At 42.7% G+C, this 15,184-nt stretch overlaps 1 protein-coding gene across 3 annotated transcripts in view; it reads right to left on the minus strand.

The window, feature by feature from the left end:
- Positions 1–15,184, minus strand: part of LOC144115242 (superkiller complex protein 2-like) — a 121,360-nt gene that overhangs the window by 100,926 nt on the left and 5,250 nt on the right. For all 3 annotated transcript variants that reach the window (XR_013311312.1, XM_077649534.1, XM_077649533.1), the window contains exons 4-7: positions 14,524–14,641; positions 13,056–13,113; positions 1,043–1,203; positions 130–195 (exon numbers count right to left, since the gene is read on the minus strand). Coding sequence is in view for 2 of the 3 variants with exons in the window: in XM_077649534.1 (XP_077505660.1) it covers positions 130–195; positions 1,043–1,203; positions 13,056–13,113; positions 14,524–14,641 (403 nt within the window). In the remaining variant the exon portion in view is untranslated. The remainder of the gene's footprint in view (positions 1–129; positions 196–1,042; positions 1,204–13,055; positions 13,114–14,523; positions 14,642–15,184) is intronic.

A 15,184-nucleotide genomic window follows, 5' to 3' on the forward strand; every position in this document is an offset into this window, starting at 1 on the left:
AAAGCTACCTGAAAAAAATCTGCTCAGTGAGGTGTAACTGTGGGGGGTAGCAGTGAAGCCATCACCACGGAACTTGTAGCATAAGATGCCAGCAGCTGCTACTCAATGTGTGCACGAGAGCCAACATACCGATGGAAGCTGCTCCAAGAATCCAGCATCATCCAGGAGCTGGCCTGGTACATTCCCGTTTGCTTGCTATTTGAAGAGAGAGTTAAGTTAACCATCTGTCAACAGAATTTCACATTACAGTGCTTGGAGAGCTTTAATACTTTCAAACATTTCAGACCTAGCCTAGCTAAAAAGGAAAAGCTGCCAGAGCCATAGACTGGCTTCAGAGGGTGCAGAGCTGATTACTTCAATTTAAAAGGCTTAAATTAACATTGCACTAGGCATTGCATATCAAGCACGAATACTCATAATAAAATACAGTTTGCAAGCAGCAACATCTCAAGACTGCTACTCATTACAATCATGAGCTTCGACACATGCACTCTTTGCACAAAGAGAGAGTCTAGCATCATTCAGAACCTATCCTGGTGAGCTCCTTTTTGCATGATATGCAAAGAGAGCCAGCACTACAACATGTTATATAAAAAACCCTGCACTCTTAGTGTGATCAACAAATATCCGAACCGGATAGCAGCCTACAGTATTTAGGACTCCTGCTCCACACAGCTCCCAATACACACTTACAAAGAGAAAGAAAATTAATGGCAGGGGTATTTAATTCAGAAAAATTTGGAGCAGTGACATAGGCTCCTTCCGCAGGTGTATGTTAACCAGACAGCCTTCCACCCCATACAAATAATCACAAAAATGAATGTTATGTTTCAAATCTTTAGATTCACCATTCACTAAAACCTAACAAACTGCCAGTGCTAGTATATTTTCATTAACTCCATTCCAACATTACCACCTACATTCTCTCAGCAAAAAAATTCCTACAATGTGGTTTGTGACCTCTAAATGACCTTTCATCCGTAAAGAGGGCATAACCAAACACTGATTTCAGTAAGTGCGGCTGGGATACAGCTTTGAATACCTTGGCTTCCAGGCTTGGCTTCTCTAGGGTTTGCTGTTCTTCGGAGGATAGCATATCAGCCAAATTGAGCACATGGCGCTCGGAGAACTTGTCTTCACTGGAAGGCTGCTCAGTACCAAAGCTCATGCCTTCTCTGAATCCAGGAGGAACGTGCAGCAGGTCTATCAAAAGGAAAGAAAGCCAAAGTATGTAGACATGTTAGGCCTGTCAGTACATTAAAGGGGTCCCGAAACACATAATCAGTGTATTGTTTTGCCTGTTGGTTGCATAGAATGAGTTAGTGATGCTATTAGCATCGGTCATACCGTGCATGCTTTGGTTTTTAATATTTTAATTAGCTCGCAAAAGCAAATTCGTGGCACTGATGGTGTCACCATAGAGTGACGGTTTTTAGCAGTGGATATGACATCACTGGGCGGGAGCTTGATGATTGGACAAACAGTAAATATACTGCAAATTGTGTTAACAAATAGAGATACGTTTTGTCACATTTTTGCATTTTATATTATATCAACAAAACCAACTTGTTTGCCTTAGATAAAAGCGCTCTAAAGCAAGCAAAACAAAAATATACCACCAGAGGCTCTGGCTACTATTTGCACCGAAGGACTCTGCGCCTCTCTGTACACATCTTATGACCTAGCATACACAGCACTTAGGGCTACTCTCTATGTATCTGAGAATGGCTTTGAGGAATAGATCCGATCGAGCCATTGCACTCTACAAGCGTTTGTTTGGGTCCCCTCTACAAGCGTTTGTTTGGGTCCCAAGGAAGGATGCAAAGAAAAAAGCCATTTGTTTCACATTTAGCAGTGCGCATCGTCAGCTTGTGGAGGATCACTGGGCGGCGGCGCCAGATGGCGTTACGTTCCCATCAACAGCATGCGCGCCTTGCTTGCCATGACCAATCAGCGCATTCCTAGTAGCGGGCCATGGTAGGCAGTAGGCAGTAGCAGTACACGCTATGCTAAATGTATCTAGTATCTTGTGCAGGCCGTCACTCCGTTGCAGTATCTTGCGTTCGAGTTTTGATCCAGTTCGGATCCATGTCAGGGAACATCACAGATCAGTGTTCGTTTCTGCACCGTCGTCATGACGATGAACCATCGCTGGGTCAGCTAGGCGTTCACGTGGTAGTTGTAACCATGAAAACGGCGCTGCCAACCTTGGCAAGAACAAGTTACAGCGATTAGGCAACCATGGTGTGCAAACTTCCGCGACGTGCTCAGATAGGCTGTTTTGATTGTCCCTCCCCGTGTCGTCATTGGGAGAGTGAATCGAGTTGAGGGCAGCATTTTGTTTGCTTGTATTTTTAAATTTCTTCATTGAATAACTCCCGTTCCTATGCATTGATTCCTGTAATTCTTTTTGAGTCACCATCTGTGTGACATAAAGAATGCATCTGAAGTATAGCCGGCATCCGATCAAGCAGTGTTTCGCAGCCCCTTTAAGAACCCATAAGTACCCAACAACCTGCAATCCACTGTATCAGCTGCAGTGGAACAAAAATTTACAATAAGCAAAATGTTCATTACGCCAAACAACCATGCTTCACACTCTCCACTAATGGTTTCCTACATGCAATATACTTTGCATATCCATAAAACTTGACTGGAGTCTCAAATGGGCAAAACCAGAAAAACAACAGGTTCCTAACAAAATCACCTGCTTACTAATAGAACGCTAAGAGATATATGAAGATAAAATAGTTTTGTGACCTCAGCTGGTATGCTCTGAGGTAAATCTTGAGAAAAACAACCATACAGGTACATACGTAAAGGACAAAAATAGCAATATACAGGCATTTTTCTAGTACATAATGATTTTGCTACATAAATATAGATTGGTGCAGTCTGTACAGGTGAATTATACAGCAAGGCTGGTATTATGTTAGCGATAAGAGTGAAATGGAATTTTTAGCTCTAGGTAATAAGATTAAATTGCAGAATTTAAGGGCATCAACACTGAAGGTGAGCCCAGTTACAAGACTAAGAATGCTAAGAGATATATGAAGATAAAATAGTGTTGTGACCTCAGCTGGTATGCTCTGAGGTAAATCTTGAGAAAAACAACCATACAGGTATATACGTAAAGGACAAAAATAGCAATATACAGGCATTTTTCTAGTACATAATGATTTTGCTACATAAAGATAGACTGGTGCAGTCTGTACAGGTGAATTATACAGCAAGGCTGGTATTATGTTAGCGATAAGAGAAATGAAATTTTTAACTCTAGATAATAAGATTAAATTGCAGAATTTAAGGGCATCAACACTGAAGATGAGCCCAGTTACAATTTCTGGACTAGCCCATTAACTTGAAATACTAAATGTGAAATTATGCGTCTGAAACGAGCCTATACCAAAACCAAAAGTGCAGCCTACAAAGGAAGTAGTAGAGCCCCACTTCATGCTGGAGGATGGGATAAGGGAGATGCATTTGAAGACCAAAGCACGAAGCGAGTTGCCTCAAGCACTGGACCAGTGTCTTGATTTTGACATTGATTTGCCCCCGGTGGCAACAAGAAGCAAAACATCATCCCAGTGGGGTGGAACCATGAGAACAGCTGAGCCATTAACCTATACAGCCATCACTGCAACTGCACTCAACCAGGGAGGGCAAAAAGTAAGTTTCTCCATCAAGCCTTAGTGTCAAGAGAACTTGAGGACCACTGCTTCAGGAACATTCATTACTGCTGGATTGCATGGGGAAGATGTTTCACTACTGATAGAAATCGAAATGCACTGAATGTTTGCTAGAAATATGAACATAACTGCACTTCTTTTCTTCTCTTTAAAACCAACATGCCAGCAATAAGCTTTACTTGGAATAAAGAATGGTTCCTTTCTTCACATTTTCCCACAGAGAAGGAACATCACTATTCAGGTGCCTTTGTACACTATTTCTAGCCAACATTCACACATTCATTTTGTTCTAGGCTGACAGACTCCCGATCACCATTTTCTTTTTTTGCGAAATGCATTTTCGAATGCCAGTCAAACCATAATCCTCTTTTAAACCATTTTCATTATTTGTGCATGAATTGTCACAAACTTTAGCAAAGACGTGCAGCTAATCATGCTTATTTCATAATGCATTTTATTTCAAGCTAGCTGGAATAGGTATTGAGTAATAATTTACACACTCAGAAAGTCATCCCAGTGGAATTAAATAATTAAGAAGTGCAGGTTTTTCATGTCAGCATGTTTATAAGGCCCTTTTTTGTTCAATAATGCTATTTGTTTTTTTTAGATGCCCAGAACACATGAAAGTAGAAGCATGGTTATTCCAGCATGGTTATTTACATGAAAGTGTTTCTTGCATAAATAACTTTCAAAAACTGTCGCTGTAAAAATAGAACAATCAAGAGCTTTATTGCACTCCTCACCATTTGAGGAATCATGCAAAAAAACAATCAATTTACTGTCATTCATTACGAAATGCCAAAAGGATGAGTGATAGCAATCACAGATCAAGTGAAAGCTGAGAAAATCAACCTTAAATTTTTTATTTCTTTATTTCCGTCATTTATCACCTTTTATGCGCTTGCTTTTGGTCAGAGAAATGCAAGATCGCAGCTAAACAAGCGCCAATTTTCTGATCTCTCCTCTTCATGGTGCCACTACAATGGTGGCGCTCTGTCATCAGAAACTCTCGGTATTCGCGATGCACCAGGACTGTCAGAAGCGCAACTCGTTCTCAATTTTTGACAATACCACATCAAAAAAAAAAAAAACATTTTCAACACTTTACCTGCATAGTGCACTAATTTTTCATCACAATACAGACCAAGAACAAAGGGGAACAGAAAAAATAGAGAAATCAAGAATTGTGACCAAACAGGCTATTTTATTTACCACGTCCACATTAACGCAGTCCAAATGAAAGTGAAAATGCTATCAGCAATGCCTCCAAATTATTTCCTTCCAACAAAATACTGCTAGCAAAGTGAAATACTTGTGCCCAGTTTGTTAGCAATATAAATTTATTGCACTTGGCGCTAACCTGTAGCCACAAGGCAGTCACGGAGACTGATGGCACTCACAATGATCTCTGGTACTTTCTGCTCACAAGAAGTCTATCTATTTCATGGCGGAATGCTACTGCAACATGCATTTTTCCTTAAGGCCACATTAAAGAATCAATTTTCAATGGAGAATGAGCATAAGTACTATAAGATTGCTGCAGATCAATGGAGCATGTGCCAACACCCCTTTTACAAGCCAAGCCCTCTGTACGAACTGTTTCAAGTAAACATAATCTTGACATAACATCTACCTTTACTAAATTAGAAGCAATTAAAAACCATACACCTCTGGTAGCCAGGGATGCAGTGCCATCCATGTGTACCTCATGGCAATGTGAGATATGCAATGCACAGTAAATAGTAGGTAGCCATCCCTCTTAGAAACAAGTATGTGCCCTTTTGCTTTATTTTTTAACCTTGACAGCACTCCACTAATGTCCCAACTTTTTGGATTCCACTAAGAATAATTCTAAACACAGGTGTGCTGAACAGTTCAAGTTGGCAAGACCTTTATGGTGACTTTTTCAAACTACAGCCCTCCCCCCATGTCACTAGTTAGTATACGTCAGTTAAGAGATGGCTATTGGTTAGATCCTTTCATAACTCACACAGCTACCGTGGCCACGGTTAGTAAGCAGTGTCAGGCCAGCGTGCTGAGAAGAGTGCCAACCTTTAGGTATGAAAAAAGTGACAAGAGGGAGAAAGGTGCGAAGAGGCTGAAATTCAAATTCTGATAGCAGATAACTGAGCTTCTACAAAATGCATTAAAAAATACTTAATTAAGGATGTTCATGAAACTGTGTCCTTCAGCATCCCAGGCATACTGCAACATCATTGAATAGTGTTGCAGAGCCCTTCTAGCTGCAGCTCTGATAAATCAAACAAAAGTCTTTGATCCCTTGAAGTTTGAATTTATGACAGTAAGAACCACACCTCACAACTTGGCAGTCGGTAATTAGAAAAAAAAAATGTCAGCCAAAAGAAATGCATTTTATATGCGTAGCATTGTACCTTCAAGGCACATTCCACTAGCAGCTAACAGGCAGTGATAACTGCCTGCGACACTCAGTACCACCATGCCGAATAAGCATTGTTTCATCACATTCCACCTAGAACCACTATTACACGGAAGCCTTGCCACTACACAGCACTTGCTCTGCATTGCTAATTCATCTTATGTGGAAGGTGTGCTAGGAAGGCCAAAACATTATCAGAACTATCCCCTACTGCGGAAAAGCCAAAACAGAGTGCACCGAAACTAGCGGCACACTTCCCTGTGACAATGCGCCGCTCACCTGGCATTGCTGGGGCTAGCGTGCTTCGCACTGAAGCGCAGCGAAGGTGCTCTGAAACTAGTCACCGTTTATCACAAATGAGCTAACCTTGTAATTAGTTTACCACCACACATAACCTCACATTCGTCCCTGCTGATGCAGTGATGTTACATGTTGCTGAACTTACTTTTTAGCAGTTATTTAAAAAGGCCTACTTGCACTTTAACAGGAGGCCCCCTGACTGCTTCCCCCTCTGGACCTTCTGTATTAATCAATTCTTATATATCCCAGACCTGTATATTCCTTATTCAATAAATGTGAAACCTAAAAGCAATAACAAAAGGCCAATGGAATGCTTCTGTGGCAGACATGCGGAACTAAAGAATAATCAGCAATATCATAAACAAGAAATGCTCAATTCTAATCAAAATCTACTTGGTCAAACCAAGAACGGTCCTCTAAGCTCCAAGGATTATGATCATTTTTTTATCTTCTTGAACAAGCCAGGATCTAGATGAGTAGCCTGGTTTCATTATAAAAGTTTCAAGGACATAAAGGTGCACTGTTTAAAGAAGCAATGGCAGGAAAAAAAATGGTCCTCATACAGCATCACAAATACATGTTCATTACATCCAATGTTTAGGTTAACATTACACTGCACTAAAGATCTGGTCCATCAACTGCACCTTTCTGCATCTGCTTTGCACAGAGCATTATTAAAAACTCAGTTCTCACATCAGAGCATTTATCCTCAGCATCACAACCTGTGATTAACACGTTCACTGCGTAGCCCCTTATCATAGTTTTGATCTCTGTGCGTCGTGGCCCACCGGTGGGTCACCCAATGCTTTCCGCGGGTGCGTCGTGGCCCACCGGTGGGGCACATTTCTGAGGCTGTTTTTTCCGCCTGCTGAAAGATGACTCTACTGGCATTTTCGGTTGCAGCTTGCGCGGGCTACTTCAATCATGTATGCTAGCGCAGAAAATCATCACGTAATTCCCTTGGCCCGTGCATTTCCAGGAAGTTGCTTCCCCTGGGGCCGCATTTTATAAGAATCCATTGTCCATTTTCCGCTCCATTTCGCGTGACGTAAGCCTGACTGAATCATCAGACGAAAGCAGCAGTCGATCAATCAAAGAACTGAAAAGCAGCAGATACCCGCGTTGACGATAGCCTTCGCCATTCGTTGCGCGCTGTGGTTCAATATGGGCTGCAATGTGCATCCAATAGTGAGGTCCGGTCGCCAATGAGCCAATAGTCAGGTGGCTTCCCACGGACGTTTGAACGGCCCGGCTACGTCATCGAACAATAATGACCTGACGTAAAGGACCAAATGGATCATAGAAACAAAATAGATAATAGCTTCTTGTAGCATACGGCATCTGGAGAATTTATCTAGTCATTTATTACCGCGACTCTGCTCGCTTCATCCCCAGTGAACGCGACTGAAGCGCGTTCTCAAGGATGTCCTTGAAAAGCGGCGCCCTTTCTGTTTACCAAATTTCTGCTTTATGCAACTAGAGCGCGGCCAAGAGTTTCGGTCGTTCTGGTCCGCACAAATGCCAGAGGCGCTTGTTGCTCTCGCACCCTCGATTCTTCTTTCTTTTCCTGGGCATGCACAAGTTTTCACAATATAGAGTTTGCGTTTTGAAGCCGTTGCCTGCTACGTTACCTACCCACCGACCAGCTCCCCGTTGTGGGGCAACGTCACGTGACCCTGCGTTTCAGCATTCACTAAGCACCAATACTCAAGAACAAGACCTCAAACTCGACATTTTATTCAAGTACTTCCAGAATAATTTTCGTAAGAAAAAAAAAAAACAGTTCAAATCACAGCATTTGCAACTAAACATCTTACGTGCCACCAGCTAACGATGTCAAAAACGTAGTCTATGTTCAGGAGTTCTACTCGTGCAGAAGATTGAAACATGGCAAACACATAAATGGCCTTCCCGCGCAATTTGCGCAGAATGTAACAACTTTCTTCGCCATTACCCTTGCCTGCTCTGGACTTCTGCGAGCTCTCAGCGATGCGTAGCATCCAGTACATCTCCTTCGGACAGACCGTGCAGGTCCATCGGCCTTTTCCAGCGTATGGGCGCGCTTTGTTCCGCGTGTCCTTTCGGTCTCAATCTGAGCTGTGTCGAAGAGTGCGCGTGCCAACTCCTCGCGGAATTCGATGATTGGCGACGTTTTACCGTCCACCATTGAACGGACAACCCATGCGTTCACAACTGCAGTTCCAACGATGAGCTCCACCGCAGCTTTCCTATACCACTTGAGCCCTTTCCGTAGGCAGGAGTAGTAGGACGTCATTTGGTCACTGTAGTCTACGCCCTTTTTCGCCACGTTGTAGTCGAGGACTGTGCGCGGTTTCATGATCGGCTCACCCTTTCTCGTTTTTTTTCCGGTATCAACAAGGCTGGCGTCATGCTCAGCAACCGTTGTGATCATGAGAACGGGCCGTTTATCCAACCACTTCAGCACCTTTACGCCGTTGTGGGATTCAAGACCAACGACTTCGCCTTTTTTAACTCTAGCTTGTGTAACTTCTTTCGGAAGCCCCTTTCGGTTCGATCGGAGAGTGCCACATAAAAATGTATCATCTTTCAACAGGCGTGACGCAAGCGGCATGCTCGCGTAGAAGTTGTCGACGCAAAGTGTGCGACCGCAGCCGGTGAAGCCAGCCATCAAATTTACTACTACTTCTTCGGCATGCCCCATGCCCGCTATGGCGCCAGATTTTCCGGCATATATCTGCACTTTCAATGTATAGCCCTCCTTCGTGCAGGCCTTGTATAGCTTGACTCCATATTTGTGGGCTTTACCAGGGATGTATTGCCTAAAGGCGAGGCGCCCACGCCACGGAATCATCGTTTCGTCAATGACAATCTCTTTGCCTGGCTCCAACACTGAGCAGAAATTGCGATTCATTTTTTCCATCAAGGGTCGAATACGATAGAGACGATCCTGCTGTGCGCTCGGTTCCTCGTTATCTGCGAAATGCCAGAACCTTAGTAGCAGCAGAAACCGGTCGCGGGCCATGTTCTGGCGAATGCAGCTTACGCCGTACAGATCGCTTCTTGCCCAGTAGTGCTGCAGACTAGGAAGCCTTACTAGACCCATGCAGATCAGTACACCAACGAACACTTTCATTTCTTGCACGTTTGTCTCAGTCCATTTCTTCACACGCGATTTCTCTTGTAGGACGTTCGAGTCTATGTACTGTTTCCCATACCTATTTGTCTCATGAACCATCATGTCCCAAATGTCATCAGTCAAAAAAAGAGAAAACAAGCTGAGAGCATCGTTGCCAGTCGGGAGGCTGATTAGCACAGGAGGGCTCGAATACGATATCGCTCTAACTCTAGTCGTTATCGCATTCCAACTTTCGGTAGGTAATGCAGCCTGAACATCACCATTTTATGAATCCTCAGATACCGCTTCGCCGCAATCGCTTGACTCACCATCCCACAGTTCAGAAGAACTTTCCAATAACTCTTCGAGGCTGTCATCGTCGCTGCTTGGACACTCAACGTTCGCTGGAGCAGAAGTTGTGCCGCACGAAGTGGATGGCAACGTATTTGGGCTGCCGTGTGTCCCGGCGGATCTGCTTCCACCGCAGGGTCTTTTCTTCTGGTTTTCTGTACCTCCGTCGAATTTTTGACAGTCCATCACAATTTTTGAATGCTCGTAAAAAATGGAAATCACAAGGATGAGGACCACGAGGCTTGGCACTGAGAGTGAGCCAAGTTATTGCGAATAGGACAGACTATTCTTCAGCTGAGCTCTTGCACACATTGTGAGCGCTTTTCAAAAGTACGTTGCGCATGTGCAAAGCGCCCGAACAAAAGGCTGGCGCGGGTAGCTGGAACATTTTCTGCGCTGTTTCCTGATAGCCGTCAGCTTTATCATCAGACCCATTGCAAGCGCCAATGTCAATAAATACAGGCGCGCTTTATATCTCTACCGCCATCTGTGATATGATAGTGGAAACGCATTTTCACGCATTTGTGGAAGCATATCGTCGCCGCACTGCAAGAAACGCCTCGTTGTTTGCGCCACCACGGCTGGACTGCGTTGCGTGACCCACCGGTGGGCCACGACGCAGTGAACGTGTTAATGGGGTAATATCTATAACCTTAACAGGGTCAGTCACACATTTTCAGATCATGCAATCTGCCTTCAAGTACTAGCTAGCATGCCCACATGAAAGCTTGATGTAGTTTTCAAGCAAAATAAAGAAAACTGAGCAGAAGACAACTATCAAAAGATTATGCACACAGAGAAGACTAAGTAAATAAGCCCTTTTTAAGGAGACTTTCTTTTGTGGTCCCGATTAATTGGCACACAGTTAATTTAAGTTTTAGTGCACCAGCACTAAGGCTTTCAATATTTAAATAATCTGTTGTTTGAGTATCCAAAGCCAGAAAGTCCTGCAGAAAAAAAAATAAATATGGCCGCAACTGCGCAGAGCTCGAGTTTCGAACCCACGGCGGCACGAAAAGGTCAGCTTTGCTGGCCACTGCATGAGAGAGCACTATGCTATCACAGCAACCGATCGCTCTTCGTGTTTAACAGCCACTCGCTCGCGCTGTGCACTCCGTGTCATCGTCTTCATCAACTTCCATCTATGCACAATGGCTCCAGAACACGCCACTAACGCAGTGCCTTCTTAAGGTGCGTCAAGCGGTTCCAATATCTTACAGTGCACTACTACTAAGGTCCTCAATCTTTGCCTGAAGCCCGAACTTAGAACCCTAGCCTCAAACCGGAATTGAAATGAAGCGCAATGTGCTAGTGCACATACTTTGCATTTGGCCAAGCAAGCTAACTCTGCTGTAATTTTTTCACAAAAACAGAAAGATATGCTGCAGCTTAGTTACATTTAGTTATTGTTTATATGTTGCATGAGGTGTGTCAAGCCCAAGCTCATTGTGAAACCTCAAGGAGTTTCAAAAAGTTATTCCAAGTTTGAATTTTAGGACCAACCAGTACATCTGTAAACTTATAGCCACATGATATACTGAAGGTGAGATTTCAATGTTTAGTGACAGGCCAAATTTTCATGGAATAGCTCTGCAATGGCACAAGAGGTCCTCTTGGAAAGCTCCTTCCAACACGAGAATGGTAAAGTAAGGTCCAATGTGAGTAATTAAACAGCAGTTCAGTGAAAAAAATATCTTTGCTGGAAAACAAAAATAAGGTCGCATTAACACTAACACATTCACAGCGTCCTGGGTCACAGGTGGGTCATATCGTGTATTCATGCTGTGCGGCAATGAATACTAAATCGCACGATGAATCCGTGGGTCAGCTCTGATTTATCAAAGAACCTGCGAAAAGCACACATGCCATGTCGTTGTTGCCATTTATTGGCAGCACCAAAAAGTTGCCTCTGCCGTGGCTCCCTGTGTATTGTAGCTGTGCATTGTCGCGACGCGCCCAAGAAAATTATAGGTGGCCCACGCCACACAGGGATTAGAACTCCGAAAATCGCCACCACCGTGAACGTGTTAAAGAAACACTGAGGATAACTCCATCCGATTTCTCAGTAAAAATTGATTCTGTGGTTCTTTCTGGGCATGTTGATGTTTCTACAGTGGCAAAACATGCATTTATTGCCGAGAAAATTGCATTTAAAAATATTTCCCTCCCTAGGTTCGAACTCATGATGTCTACACCAAAAAGGACTAGTTGGGTTTGTGGCACATAAGCAACTAAGGCCATCATGCACCAAATGCAAGGTTATGTGTGTCTTCTATTTGGAAAACACTCAAATGCTTTTTGAAAATCATAACTTGTTTAGAAGTTTTGAGTCTTTTAGGAAGAGAAAAACACATAACATCAACAAGGGCATTTTCTCCTACAGTAAAATCTTGTTAATTTGACCCCCTTAATTCGGAACACGGAGAACTCAGACGCATCGTCAGGTCCGATCAAATGTATTTATTATTCTATGGCGTGAGACTCGTTATTTCAGAGCAATTTTGCCGCACTTCTGTTAATTCGGACGGGAAACAGCTCACATGTGCACAGGGAGCTTTAGACAGGGGGGGGTGACTGCGATGAGTAAGCTACTGCGTGTACAGGAGTGGCATCGACATACGACCGAAATGTAAAGGCGCCGTATGCATCACTATGATTATCAACCCAGAAGGTACTAAAGGATGCTTTTCTGGTGTGTGCTGTGCTCTGCCATTTCCTCCTTTGTCTTCGTTGCCTGCACAGTGCTGTTGGCTTTTCTTCCATGTTATTGCCAAGCCAGAGAGAGAGAGAGAGAGAGAGAGAGAGAGAGAGAGAGAGAGAGAGAGAGAGAGAGAGAGAGAGAGAGAGAGAGAGAGAGTGTGTGTGTGTGTGTGTGTGTGTGTGTGTGTGTGTGTGTGTGTGTGTGTGTGTGTGTGTGTGTGTGTGTGTGTGTGTGTGTGTGTGTTTGCGTGTGTTTGCGTGTGCGTGTGCGTGTGTGTGTGTGTGCGTGTACACAGGGTGTGCTTATAGCTTTTTCTAGCTTATAAGAGTTCCCTTTTCAGTGAAAGTAGCGAATCTGTCATTAGAGTATGGTAATCTATCAATACAAGCCAACTTCAATTCGACATCGGTGTCCCTGTAACACAGAATAAATAGCACTGCAACAATAAAGAAATCATCTAGCGGAGAAGGCATAAAATGGTCTCACAGCTCCCCCCAAAAACATAAGACTACCAAATACCTTTCGTAAAATCAGGTGCCGGCTTATTATCTTCCAGTGCTTTGCCTTGTGTAAACACCTGGGAAAGCAATGTGAAAAGAGCCTCAAAGCTGTATCAAGTCATTAAGGTCACAGCCCATGCATGCTTATAACTAACAAATCTCAATGCATATAGCAAACGCTGCATAACTTCTAGGGAAGAGTTTGCATCCTGCAAAACTCCAACCACGCATAAAAACTAAAAGACACATGAACAAAATAACACATTAATGGTACTAAAAGCTTATACATTCTGGTAATGGAAAATCAAGCCTTAACAAAAACGTGATGCAAATGAAAAGTTGACCCATCGGTGTCGCCTTATGCTCTTTCCTTGCTGCAGGAAAACAGGCAATTTCAGGGTGATGTGCATATATATTTTTTTGCCTATTAATTAAAAAATTTTTCTGCATTGCAGCACACCATAATGTAGATAATGACAATCTACTTTCAATAATACAAAGAAAAAATGATATATGTTGCTGACAAAAGAAAAAAAAACCGCTGACTGGCAAAATTCGAGACTCGTACAAAAATCCACAAAAATATTAAACATATCCAGTCGGAAAATCGAAGAATAAACATCTAGAATACACATTTTGCACGTTACTATGCCAAAAATGAGTATTCAAACTCTTCATGCTAAACTTTCCTGTCAGCAAAAAAAAAAAATACAATTCCTCATGCACAGCACTTTTCGCTATTCTGCAGTGTAGTGCCAAGGATCGGGGGCCATCAAATAATTGTGTTCGTTTATAGCATTGTTCATAATCGTTCACAACATGCCCGGAACCCTCAAAGAGGCCCTGAAAGCAGTGAATCCCCTCGGAAACAACAGAAACGAAAGTTCCAGACGGGCACCTGTTGATAGTCCGAGCTTGGAGGAGCAATCATCTCTGTCTAAACTAAAATAAAACAAATGGACGTCATCCTTCCACACAAAGCTGCCATCCGCACCAACAGAGTCAAGTGTCAATGCTGCCAAATCATGCGTACACTGCTGCTGCTGAGCAGGATCAGTGCGAGAAGACATCTTTGGGTACCATGCGTGCACGATTACTCCGTGTTAACAGGTTTCATGCGAAATTTGAAAATACTCCCTCATGGGGCTGACGAAAAAAACATTCCAAAACTCAAGTACAGTCCTACTGCAACACACTAAATGGTGTTACTCGTCCGGAAGCGGCGCGGACAGCTTCGAAGGGGGGCATTTTGCACCATCGTCCAAATTGAATGATTTGAATAGGTGCAGTAAGGAAAGATTTAACCTATTCACAGCCACGCAAATGTGTTGCTAAATCGTTTTGAATCACAGTGATGCAGACGCATTATCCTGCATAAATCAATCATGCAGTGTACAATTGACAACAAAAGAAAAAAGAATACACTGTCAAAACATTCACAGACAAAGCCAAAGTTACAGGAGTTTTGAAGAAAGCACTATGTTTACCTCTTTATATCCTTCAAGGGTTCCTGTACCAGGGTTTCTTAGAATCCTGAGTTCGGAAGGGGCTACTGACACATCACACGAAAGTAAGGAGTGTGCGTTTCGAGGAGGTGAAAAGTACCTGTAGAGGAAAAAAAAATGTGGTACTACACACGCAAACACCCATACACACATAAAAGCACTACCTTCCAATAACTGTAAAGGAGACAACAGAATCAAAATAACACAAGACAAAAAAAATTTCTGACTGCCATGCTTGCAATCTTTTAGAATGCAACAGCCCAGTGTTCATCACTACAGGTCTTAACTCTTTCTTACCATGAAAAAAATGGATGCTTATGTAGATTTTTCAGTAACTTTTATTGAAAATTATACAACAGCTACACTAACAAGCAACACTTAACAATGATGCTGAATGAATGTGCTTTCTTGCAATCTGCATTTAAAAAATATATTTGGCTAAAATGCAAAATTTTATTTCAGGTTTGGGTGTGGCAGAATCAAAATTTTATTTGCCCAAAACAATTCTTAACAAAAATACATAATCTTAACAATATGCTTAAATATGAAAATAAAGATAATTTAGATATTCTAAAATGAATTAAATGTTTGTTTTATCACCTCAACCATTTCTAAGTTTGAATATTCTAGCTTATTATTTTTT

The sequence above is a fragment of the Amblyomma americanum genome, chromosome 1 (assembly GCF_052857255.1).
Source record: "Amblyomma americanum isolate KBUSLIRL-KWMA chromosome 1, ASM5285725v1, whole genome shotgun sequence".
NCBI classification, from domain to species: domain Eukaryota; kingdom Metazoa; phylum Arthropoda; class Arachnida; order Ixodida; family Ixodidae; genus Amblyomma; species Amblyomma americanum.